Genomic DNA, 12,624 nt, shown 5'->3' with positions numbered 1-12,624 from the left:
GTTTCAAGCGGCCTGGCAGTATAGGGTCTAGTTGTTTAACGCAATGTACCGTCACTAAACTGGGGACATCAACAACAATAACGATACTACTACTACTACTACTACTACTACTACTACTACTACTACTACTACTATTACTACTACTACTACTACTACTACCACTTAATAATACCCCAACCTCCCCCCCCCCAAAAAAAAAAAACCCACATAGAAAACCCCCAGCCATGTTAGTTTTGTTTAACGTCACCACTAAAACACATTAATTTATTAATTATCGGTCAAACAAGTGCTAAATTTTATCTAACATATATCTATAGTCCATCCCATAGGAACGCCTTTTTTTCATACTATGGAATTTACTGCAAGTTCTGTTTATCTTTTCTCTGTTTTCTTCCTTCTTCTTTAGAACTTCCTTTCTCTCTTTCAGTAATATTTATTTCAGTTCATATTTAAATTGCATAAATATTTCACTGTCGTGACATGTATGTATTATGAAGAAGGCATAGTAAAGCTATGTTTCCATGTGCGCGTATGCGTATGCGTATGCGTATGCGCGAACGTGTGCGTATCTAAACATTCGCTTTTATGTATTTAAATTGTGGTGTCTCCATCTGTAGGCCTACGTATGCGTGAGCGTCTGCGTAAAAAAACAAACAACGTACACACAGAATCGGTACATGTAGCGAATTTTTCTCTACTAGTCCAGAGGATTAGCAAAAAATCGTGCACTTTGTGATACAAGTATGAAATTTGGCACACAGTTACTATGGCCCATAACACTTTATTCCAAAACTGGACCCCAACTGCATTTGACCTGTGGCGGCCATTTTTCAATGTCTCATATCTCGGCTCAAAATAATGATATACACTTGATTTTTGTGTCTATACTTATCTTATGGGGGCCAAGGAATCCAAATATGAAATTATTTTCAAAATATCTTATGTCAGCCATTTTGTTTTCAAATATGGCCGCCATTTTGAGTTCAAATTGATAGTTTTCTTAATATCTCGGCTCAAAATGATGATATACCCTTGCTTGTGTCTATACCTATGTTTTCAGGGCCAAGGAATCCAACTAATTATGACAGTATTTTGCATGTTGGCACTCAAGATATGTTTGTAGAAACATTGTCAAATGTTCATTCACATCCACGGCACTCGCATAGTGTTGTGCATGGCAAGTCTGCCTTCTTGCATTTCCACTGTCCTCTGCATACATATCGCGTGGTACATCCACACTTGATGACTGCACGACATGCTTCACCAGCAGGTGGAAGTCATCCATTTCATTTTCCACTGTGCATTAGACGTCTCCCAAATCCACCCAAAGTCTGCTGGACTTGGTAACTGTAGTGCTTTGATCATTGCTTGACCCCATACATGACCTGCCTCGTATCCTACTCGCAACAGATGCTGGGCTAGTGCGTCTTTGGTTGGTGGAATGTTTTCAATGGCTCTGCCTTTCTGAGTGAATAACCTCTGTCTTTCACTATTAACGCTACTTTCAGGGCTCCCACGGTCATACATGATCACCACTAATCTCTCAATTGTGTGAAAAGGAACATTCAGGACATTATATGTGGTTGGCGTATCGGCCAGTGTGCACGGAGCTGTTGTGGCATAGTCGAAGACATTCCACGCAGACCAGGCGGTACGTTTTCCTTTCCCAGCAAATGCAGATGTTACGTCACATCCAGTCAAGGCGTGGAATGCAGGAAGTGCCATGCATTTATCGTTACCAAGTACTTGAGCCATGGTTGTTGCATCGAGATACCGGAATGTGGTACCTGTAGTAAAAGCCAACCATAGACACTCACAACCAATCTTCTGGGCCAGACTTATGCTTATGACTACGACATCCGTGTCCACAGTTCTGAGAAGAATCTTCTTCATACCATGTTGAGCTCCGTCTGAGGCATGCACGAACATCCGTCATGTGTACAGGCCATCAACCCTGAAAGATCACAGGGGGCAGACGACAACACCTTCTCACCATGGGTAATTATCACCATTCCTGGGAATGCTTCATTCACAACACGTTCACTGATGAGGTGAAAGAGCTCAGACTTGATGTCATCTACGCGCAGGAACTCCTGCCAGTTACTTGGTACTTTATTCTTCCCTTCAACACGCCTTCGGGTACCTTTACCCCTCTTCTGTCTTGTGCATTCTGTCGTTTTCATTGCCTTCCTCGTTTGGGTTGTCTTGTCACACTGATGGCATCGCAGACATGTTGACACCATTGAGTTTCTGCTACAAGATCAACTACAGAATTGGGTTTCTTGGGCTCATTTATTTTTGGAATGGGTTGCCAAAACAGCTGGTACTGCGGTGTAGTCGTTTGGCAGTTTTGAAATCGTGCGGTTTGCCTTGGTCAGTGGGGCACGTGCTTGTTCAGTGCCGACGTGATGAACATCTCGATGCTGGAAAAGGGAAATACCTGTCCCATGGAATGATGTGTGAGCACTAGTTGAGGTAGGGTCATGATCTATATTGTCTACCGCTGATGTTGTGAATAGGCCGATCTTGAGGGATTGTGGAAAAACCGCTCCTATTGATTCAAAGTGGTTGATAGCAGTGTTGGCCAGATTAGCAGACATACCGAGAACACGGTCGTATGCTACAGAGACTCCTATTTTGTAAAGTGTATCAATCATTTCCTTGGATCTAGTCTTGGAATGCACATATGCTCCAAGGAACAGAGGCAGTGGAGGTTCACGATCTCGGCTGTGTCTGGTATCTCCAAGGAACAGAGGCAGTGGAGGTTCACGTTCTCGGCTGTGTCTGGTATCTCCAAGGAACAGAGGCAGTGGAGGTTCACGATCTCGGCTGTGTCTGGTATCTGTTGATTCTGTTTTCAGATGGCGAACAGTTATGCAGTAACAGTTGTGAGAGAGACAGTGCTGCTTGTGATTGATAAGTTGCTTCATTCTTGATGCTGGTACCATGGAGTATCATGGAAACAAGAGAAAGCATCGACGATGGTACTAATCTCTGCTGGCAATCGCCTGCGAACGTACCATCAAATGATGGACATTTATTGCTGAACACATTACGGCGGATAATATCTGCAACACGTAACATCATGACTGCCTCAGTTTCTCCATGCCTAATAGATTTGCCAGCCGTTCCACTTGGCACTAGTAGAATGTCACGCCCCTCACTGTGTGCCTCTAACTCGGGGAAATAGCTAAGTATCTTATTCTTGAATCGAGTCGCATGGATGCTAGATGGCGCATCCTTTTCTAGCTGATGTAGCCAGGATGTATATAGTTTGGTCAGTTCTGAGAATTGGAACACTGGCGTTGCCTCATCACTATCCAAGATGTCTTGCATGTAGGAGAGTAGTTCTGCAAAAACAGTGTCACTGGCTGTATGTGGGGGAGTAACCTTCTGTGATGTACTCGAGTGAGCACGATCTCTGTTATAGAGAGCTGCCAAACATTTAGGATGATATTTCATCTCTATAGCTACATCACCTCTACTCAGCTTGGATAATAGAAGCTGATCTTGAAGGTTAATGGCACATTGTTTTACTTTTGTATCTAGATCTCCAGTGGCTGCATTGCGGAGAGGCTTAGCTGATGTTCCGGGTTTGTTGCAGAAAAGACAGTTATTTGTATCTGCATGATCAGACTTTGATATCTTCTGTCGTGTAAACTTCTCAGGCATCTCAGGACTACGTTTGTGTTTTGTTGCTGGTTGTATATTTTTGTCATTGTATTTTAGACTACAGCTCTTATGATACTTGGCATGTCTCTGTCTGAATGTGGATTCAAGACCATCACCATCATCTAGACGATTCAGTTTTATGGAGGATGGCAACTTGCCAATCTCATACAAGGCAGGAAGATTTTTAGCTAGTGTTTTGTATCCAGCACCACCAAATGCATGATCCAAAGGACAAGTCAACTTTTCATCTGTTACTTGTTCACAGAGAAAACAGTTACTCCAATCTATGGTTGGTAGAGTTGGAGGAGGAGTGTCACTTTTCACCAATTTCATTGCCATTGCCATTTTCTTCTATCTTAAGGGGAATCTGAAAAGAGAAAAACATACGGTATGCCTACATAATAGTGAAAAGGTGCGATATTGCAATATTTTATTCCTTGCCCTAAGAGAAATAGCATAAATAAATATAGCGTGTTTATCTCTATGTACTGTACTATGGCAACCAATCACAAAATGATGATGCTAAATGATAACAATTGTGGAAGAAGCAAGAAACTACCTCGAATAGGTCAATAATATTGTTATCATCGGATTCCTTGGCCCTGAAAACAGGTATAGACAAAACTATCAAGTCTATATCATTATTTTGAGCAAAGATATTAAGAAAACTATAAAGTTTAACTCAAAATGGCGGCCATATTGGAAAACAAAATGGCTGACAAAAGATATTTTGAAAATAATGTAATATTTGGATTCCTTAGCCCTCATAACATAAGGTCTCACTACACAGATGTTATCTGCCATTGAAACCCATGCTAAACTGCCCAACTTCAAGCGAAGATTGCCCATAGAACGGGTTCTCGTTGGCACTAACAACATACACCATTGCGAACATACATTATATAAGCATTTATTTTCACTCCAAAATTGAGAACGTTTCCGTCTCAGTTTTTTGCTATATGACCGCATCTGGCTGTAGTACTGGTCCGAACAGGTGGTTCATTAACCGATTCACTCCGGCTGTCACTTGCACTGTATACCCATGTCCCAAAAGGTCGATGCACAATATTACAAAATAACATGGGCAAAATACAGCCAGAAGGCTTACCATTAAACATGCATATTGTTTTAATTCTTCACCATTTCCTAAAAGTGAATATGTGAACCATAACATGTGTCACGATTAGGAACTATAGTGGACCGTCATCAATGAACTCTCACCCGGAAGTCATCTGTGAGACCTTAGTATAGACACAAAAATCAAGTGTATATCAAAATTTTGAGCCGAGATATTAAGAACACTGTCAATTTTAACTCAAAATGGCGGCCATATTGGAAAACAAAATGGCTGACACAAGATATTTTGAAAATAATGTCGTATTTGGATTCCTTGGCCCTGAAAACATAGGCATAGACACAAAAATCAAGTTCATATCTGTATTATTAGCCGAGATATGCGACATTGAAGATTTGCGTGTCAGCCATTATGAAAAATGGCCACCATGGTCATCACAGGTCAAATCCGGTTGGGGTCCAGTTTTGAAATAAACTGTTACGGGCCATAGTAACTGTGTGCCAAATTTCATACTTGTATCACAAAGTGCACGATTTGGCTGCAGATGGGACTTAATCCTCTGGACTATACGCTCACGCAGTACGGACACGTAAATTCCATAAAATTACGTCATAGGTGAATTTCCCGCTAAATTTGAAGCTAACATTGTTTGCGTCGTTTGGTGATTTTAATATTTTCAACACGAAAACCATTAATGTGTCGAAAGTATTGGTGGAAACACGTTTCATGTAGTAACAATTTAGCTACAAGATGATGGTATGCACCATATTCCTCCCTTTTTGACGGATAGGATGAACCCACCACTGGTGCTTTCTTCTTCCCCCTCTTTCTTAAAGTTGTGGCAATAATTGCTAGTGCCAGTAACATGACGTCATCCTCTTCTTCGTCCAGAAGGGCTAGAACTTTTCCCCTTCTCATATTTCGGTGGCCACTTCCTCAATTTACACGTTGCACACATGGAGACATACATTACGCGTACGCACACGTTTGCGCATATGCATACGCGCACATGGAGACATAGCTTAAGTTGTATAACTTGTGCGTAATCCATTTGTTTAGTTTTTTAAAAGCAATAAAATATGTTTCGCTTGAATTGGTGTTGTTTGCGGTTGTTTTTATTAAATAGAAAGAACCAAGTAAAATGGGCCGCATACAACTTGCAAAGTTTATCAACTGCGGTTCATTCATACTACGCAGCGCAAAACAGCATGTGAAACAAACGATGACCGATTAGTCTAGCTAGAAGGAAAACATTTGCGGAAGAATTATTGCTATCATCAAAGTGTAAATGCTAAAATGGGAATTTGCTTGTCTTGTCTGAACGGTCCTTCAGAAGATTATGATGAACCAGATCCGGTAGGATGAAAGTAGCATATTGGTAAATAGCCCGAGTACTCTGACTGTAAGAGAGCTAGACGGACATTTGGACATAAAGATAAACACGCTCTCATTACAGTCAGAGACCAACCTATGTCTTTTTTTTGGCAATTCCTGACTACCAAACGGTAGGCAACGAATCCCGCTCTAATACCACAACAATCCTATGTTTGACGTCAAATACCTTTACATCAGTCATTTTCGAGTTAAGTGATACAAAAAAATTCACATATTAATCACTAATACACTTACTACAGAAAGAAACCCGACAGCACCCACATTCAGCTACGTTTCGTGACACTCCGTCGCAACAATTGCAAAGCTCGGCGATCTATTTCGAGACGTAGACCACGTGATCGCGCACTGGGCGATTCCGCCTTGTGCAGCAGTTACAGGGGCCGTCTCATATCAAGCGAAGTTACAACATGGAAGAGTTGGCTAATGCCGTTTTGGATGAATTTGGATTTCATTACGTCATTAAAACAAAACAATTACACATTATTGATTCCATTTTGAATTTGGGGTGTTATCGACAGGATACGGCAAAAGTATGTGCTACGTACTGCCTCCTCTTATGAGACGACCCCTGTAACTGCTGCACAAGGCGGAATCGCCCAGTCTCGAAATAGATCGCCGAGCTTTGCAATTGTTGCGACGGAGTGTCACGAAGCGTAGCTGAATGTGGGTGCTGTCGGGTTTCTTTCTGTAGTATGTGTATTAGTGATTAATATGTGGATTTTTTTGTATCACTTAACTCAAAAATGATTGATGTAAAGGTATTTGACGTCAAACATAGGATTGTTGTGGTATTAGAGCGGGACTCGTTGCCTACCGTTTGGTAGTCAGGAATTGCCAAAAAAAGACATAGGTTGGTCTCTGACTGTAATGAGAGCGTGTTTATGTCCAAATGTCCGTCTAGCTCTCTTACAGTCAGAGTACTCTGGCTAATTGGTAAAATATCCGACTGTTACCCCCTATTGTGAGTTTTAAGGTTAGAGTTAGTTTTAGGGTTAGGGTTAAGTTAGAGTTAGGGTTAGTTTTAGGGTTAGGGTTAGTTTTAGGGTTAGGGTGAGGTTCCCTCTATTTCAGCTATGGACCAAACTTATTCTTAGGATGTTTTGTGCTTCTACAGGTATACTTGAAAATACTAAATATATTTAACTCGGTAGAGTTATGTTTTTTGTTCAGTGAGTTGGTAGGCTGATTATAAGCATGTATTAATTCTGTAGATTCTTTCAACTAATAATTTTAATACAATTACAAAGCAGTTTTAAAATATACTAATAAAATTATTAAGTACCGTGAATCAACAGCTAGGAACCTATGCTAACACAAAATTATAGGGTTTTTTTTTTTAATGGGGATTGCTTTTGATAGTTTAAAATATTTTGTTTTTGATTAGGAAACAAGACGGAGACAACTGGCAGAAGCTGCAGATCGCAGGATGGCCGAAAATGAGAGAAAAGGAATTAAGGATCCTGACACACTCAAAAGGAAACAGAAAAGACAGGACGAGATGGAGAAAAGGGCCGAAACTCAAGGTGGTAGTGAAGGAGGAGGTCTCAGGGTAAGCCAAAGATTGTTTTATTTTTAATGACAACTTATTTTACTAGTAGTTATAAAGTATCAAACATGTTTTAGAGTAAAAAATTAGAAGAAACCCGACTGATGATACAAATGGCACTTTTCAAACTTTTAAGGTGTCTTGCATATAAATGTATTTTACCTGATTATGCATTACTGAACAGAAAAATAAACAATCTTGCATTTACTTTGAGATGGGTGGGATATTCCTTTCTTTGTTGTATCTTAGACAGAAACACTGATATACTGATCAAAATCCCTCCATCAAGGTTAAGAAAAGGAATTTAATGGCACTTTTCCACATTTTGTAAATTATGGCCATTTGGTGTTCAACATATAGTTATGAATACATGTCCCTTACAGGGCCGCAACACATTTTCTTATCTCCTACCTTCAAGGGCCATAACTCTGTGAAAAATTGTGAATTCCCATGAAAGTCAAACTTGATCTGTAACTATATATAATAAAGCTATAAACAAACTTTCAGCTCAGTGCCATGAGACATTGTGAAAAAAGTCCAGGACAGATGGACAGACAGGCAGACTGAGACAAAACTTATAGTACCCTCCAGTAGGACCATTAGGGGATTGTTGAGGGAGAGGAAAGGAGAGAGAGAGAGAGAGAGAGAGAGAGAGAGAGAGAGAGAGAGAGAGAGAGAGAGAGAGAGAGAGAGAGAGAGAGAGAGAGAGAGAGAGAGAGAGAGAGAGAGAGACAGACAGACAGACAGACAGACAGCAGTGTGCAATATTTTATATGCCCTTTCCTAATATACCATGTGCAGCTTTTGATGTATAACTTTGGGCGAGCACTTTACAACTACTAGTAAGCTACAACCCACCTCCCATCAGGGTGAAAGACAATGAATATTCAAATTAATATTGTTTAATCACAGGTATAAAATGCAGGGCTTCTAGATTGTGGTAGCCCCACTCCTATGGCTAGTGATATTCAGTGTTGGGCTAGTAAATGACTACTATTGCCATGCCCAATGGCTTGTGAATTTTTGTGTGTGAAATGTTGCAGTTAAGTCTGTTTTGTAAATATGAATATCCTGACCCCACCCCACCCCCAGTGTTAGTGTTTTTAAGCTCTACCTCCCTCTTTAGGTGACATATTTGATTATTACTATTATTTAGTAAAATTGTATTAACTTAAGTAAAGTAGGGTTAGTGAATGTTTAATCGTGGCCAATACATTTTTTAAATCACTGATCCCATGGCTAATGGATATATATATTAAAAAAATCAGAAAGCCCTGAAATGTAAGTTCTCCTCCCTGTTAGTTAAGTGGGAAAATATAAACACAGTATAACAGTGTTAAACCAGTATTTGTAAATGAAGTGTGTAAATGATTCAGTTTACTTTATATTAACATACTATGTTTTGTATTTTTAGTGGCAAGTTGGTTGACAAGCTGAAGCTGATGGTATAGTTTGTGATAGAAGACATACATGTATATAATAATATGGAGTTCCAAGTTCTCAATATTGTGTCCCTATTTCTCAAGTTAGTGCTACACATCAGTTGGTGAATGTCCAGTTTGTGATTTTCATAAAAAAGTTTTTTTTATCTGTGATTCAATTTCACTGTTTTCATTATTATAAATACAACTGTTAGTGAACAAGATCTATGTGTGTATCTAGTAATGTTTTATGAATCTTACATGCCAACCTTAGTTCTTTTGGCAGTGTGAAATATTCTCAACAGTTACTGCTTTATTACTACTAACAGACACATCTTTCTTAAATTATTAATTACGAAGTGGGATGGCATTACAAAAAGAACCAGGACACAGTAATTTTTGTCAAATTATAGCCACATATTTGTTTTTAATATCTGTTTTAACTTGCGATTAATGCACCAACACAATAGGCCTACTTGCATACCATCTATGTTAACTTTTCTATCTAGGAGCCAAATGGAGCCTACTTCTATTTTATTTTATGTAGTTAGTATGAAATGTTTTAGTTGCCAAATGTTAAAAATGGTCGTATATGCGACATGTAGAGGGCTGAAAAGCCTTTCTTTTTACCACTGTAGTAATTGTTTTTGGTTGATATTTAAAAAAAAAATCAATAAAAAAATACAGCATTTTTTTTTCAAAATAAAAGCATAAATAAAATACAGCTCATTTACTTAGCCAGCAATATTCCTTTGTTTTCATTGTGCTGCTCCTGGAATTGTAACTGTTAGGTGAACCAAATTTCATACACATATATTCATTATACTTGTATAAAGTCCGAGCACTGTGGATCTATTGAAAGATAAAGTCAGGTAAATTATTTTTACATTTCCAAACACTGTCCTCATATTGTGCCATTGTGTCTTTCCTGTATAAAATATGTAATGAATGTTGTATAATATTGTGTCTTTCTAATAACAATGTCTTAATTTTTCTAATAACAATGTCTTAATTTTTCTTGGCAGCTGCTTCTAGATATAAAGGTTTGTATCTAGGGCCAGTATCAAATGTTGGGAGGTCTTTAGATCAAACACTTGTTCCATTTTATAATTGTGCATCTATACATATTTATATTAATAATTATCATATAATTATATGTACCAAGGTGCTTTGTTTTTGTACTTTTATATTTGCAAGCAAATGATAAACCAAACTTGTCTTTGAACTAATGGCCGCTTACCAACTGTCTACCTCAGTCTAATAATAATTTAAGGTTACATAATATAGCAAGAGTGCTTTTCTATCATTATTTGAGAATTCTATAGGCCTGGTGTAAATGGTTGCTGCAAGAAAAGTGTATAGAGGCATGATCTTGTAAGAAAATCTTAATTGTAGGACGTACAGTGTAGGTGCTGTTACGGTACATTTTAAATGCACTTTTCATTCATTTTATAGTAATGCAGGTTTATACTAGGGCAAATGGTTGTATCCAATGAGAACTAAATTAGAATTAATAACATAAATACAAAATTCATATGTAAAAGCTTATGTATCTAGGCCTAGATTAGAACACATAGACATTAGCATGGAGAACCATTACTTGCTACAATGCAGTGCCTTAGACCATACATTCAAATTATCAAACAATCCTTATAAATCTGGTATGGATTGAATTTTATGGAATGAAACAAAAACTGTTATTACTCTGTTGCATGTGCTGACAGAAGGAAATGCTTGTTAATGATTAATAGTAATGATATTTGTGCTTACAACTAGAGCTGGACGGTATTGAAATTTGAGGTTCAGTATCGATATGGTATTCGGTATTGACACGATACCGATATCGAGCGCTATTTTCGGTATACTCGGCTTTAAGTGCATGCTTGTGTTATGGATCATCTGCTAATTTCACCTAAATACAATTAAATTCCATACACAATGCTCTCGTCTGATTTATACTAACCCATTTTGCATTCGTCAGATATATTATTAGTGCTTTCCTGAAAATATTTTTCAATACCGAAATTTCGGTATTTTGAAATTTGCTCGGTACGGTAAATCGGTATTAACATAATATACGGTATACCGCCAAACTCTACTTATAACTGAAAGGAATTATTTTTAATAGATTATACTGTTGGTCAATGTAGGAAATTATTTGATTGAATACACAGAGATTATTAAACAAGCTTGTGTGTCATTCTTATTTTATGAAACGAGTGTCAGGATTCTTGTACTGTCTGAGCAAGAGACACAAGTTTCGTAAAATCGGTACGACACACACTAGTGTAATAATTTCTTTATCATCCATATTATTTTTGTTTTTATGAATGACAAGAACTGTGTCGGCATGTTTCAAAACTAACTAAAAGGAGATGACAAAATTACATCATTTTCATAATTGATGTCATTTTGGTCATGCTATGACGTCGCTTTCTAAAATTACGTTATTGGTTGGTCATATGATTACTGTACTTGTTACTACGCTTGTGCTTTATGTCATTATTATTAACTGGATTATATTGAACCATATGAATAATAAAACCATTTAAAATAAAGAATGTGGTGAAATCATGGTGCATGTCCCAACAGCCATGACATGTTTATTCATTGTTTTACTAATAACATCATGTTTGGATCTAATGAAGTTATGTATGCAACATTTGGACGGGTACACCAAAACACTGATTTGAACAAGATATTCAAGAGGAGCTTCTTAAAGGTACCCGATGATCATTTCTAAATTTGTCTTACTTTATAAACTTGCCATAGGGTCAAAAACGGCAGCTAACTGCAAGAATTGATAAAAAGCACTATCCAATATTACACAAATTGTTTAGTTGTTAGTTTGTTTTAGATTAACAAATAATTCTATTAAACTGCAGACCAGTTGCAGTGTCTCCTCAAAATTAGGTTATTGTTTTTACACAACCCTGTATTGGTGAAGTGTCATTTTGTATATAGATACTGTGAAAAAGGTATTGTCTAAATCTTTGGGCTACATTACTACAGGTTTTGTTGTCATTTGAGTAACTAAACCCATTTATATGTAGTTCTGTTTTATGCCATTGTTTCATTATCTGCATTTTATTTATGTTACATAAATTACATTGTTTTAAACAAACCTTTCAGATACATTCTAATATATTTGCCTAATTTTGTCTAAGACAAATAAATTTGTTAAAATCATCAGATTTCTTTGTTGTAATGTAAAAGACCTAATGTAACAGTATATAAAATTGTTTGGATGAGGTATATTACATGGTCTGTACTATAAAAGAAAAGACACTAAAATGCTTGTGGTCAGTAATGGTAACCAGAAATGTATTATTTTATATTTTCATTGACATTAGAAGAGTAAGATACTGTCCACAAGGCATTTGTACGGTTTACCATTGGTTATAATCTGGAAATGGGGCTCTGTCAGATAATCGGTTATTAACATACCTTTGACACACACCGGGGCTTTGCAATTAAGCAGATTTGACTGTACCATGCATTAAGCATCAAACACT

The 12,624-nt window shown here is 37.7% G+C and overlaps 1 protein-coding gene across 1 annotated transcript; it reads left to right on the top strand.

Annotated features, from left to right (window-relative positions):
- The first annotated feature begins 5,927 nt into the window (after nt 1-5,927).
- On the top strand, nt 5,928-12,298 carry LOC121371032 (small VCP/p97-interacting protein-like). The gene is made up of 3 exons (XM_041496645.1): nt 5,928-6,103; nt 7,527-7,691; nt 9,103-12,298. Exons 1-3 carry the CDS (start codon nt 6,044-6,046, stop codon nt 9,115-9,117), a joined length of 240 nt encoding a protein of 79 aa, XP_041352579.1. The 5' UTR covers nt 5,928-6,043; the 3' UTR covers nt 9,118-12,298.
- The last annotated feature ends 326 nt before the right edge of the window (nt 12,299-12,624 follow it).

This window comes from Gigantopelta aegis, chromosome 4, assembly GCF_016097555.1.
Source record: "Gigantopelta aegis isolate Gae_Host chromosome 4, Gae_host_genome, whole genome shotgun sequence".
Classification (NCBI taxonomy): domain Eukaryota; kingdom Metazoa; phylum Mollusca; class Gastropoda; order Neomphalida; family Peltospiridae; genus Gigantopelta; species Gigantopelta aegis.
This window is presented reverse-complemented; position numbering and strand designations above follow the sequence as displayed.

Bases quoted from the DNA above. Each gene is read 5' to 3' on its own strand.
- LOC121371032 (XM_041496645.1), top strand. From the start codon at position 6,044: ATGGGAATTTGCTTGTCTTGTCTGAACGGTCCTTCAGAAGATTATGAT. The intron at 6,104-7,526 runs GTAGGATGAAAG...GTTTTTGATTAG, and splicing joins ATTATGATGAACCAGATCCG to GAAACAAGACGGAGACAACT.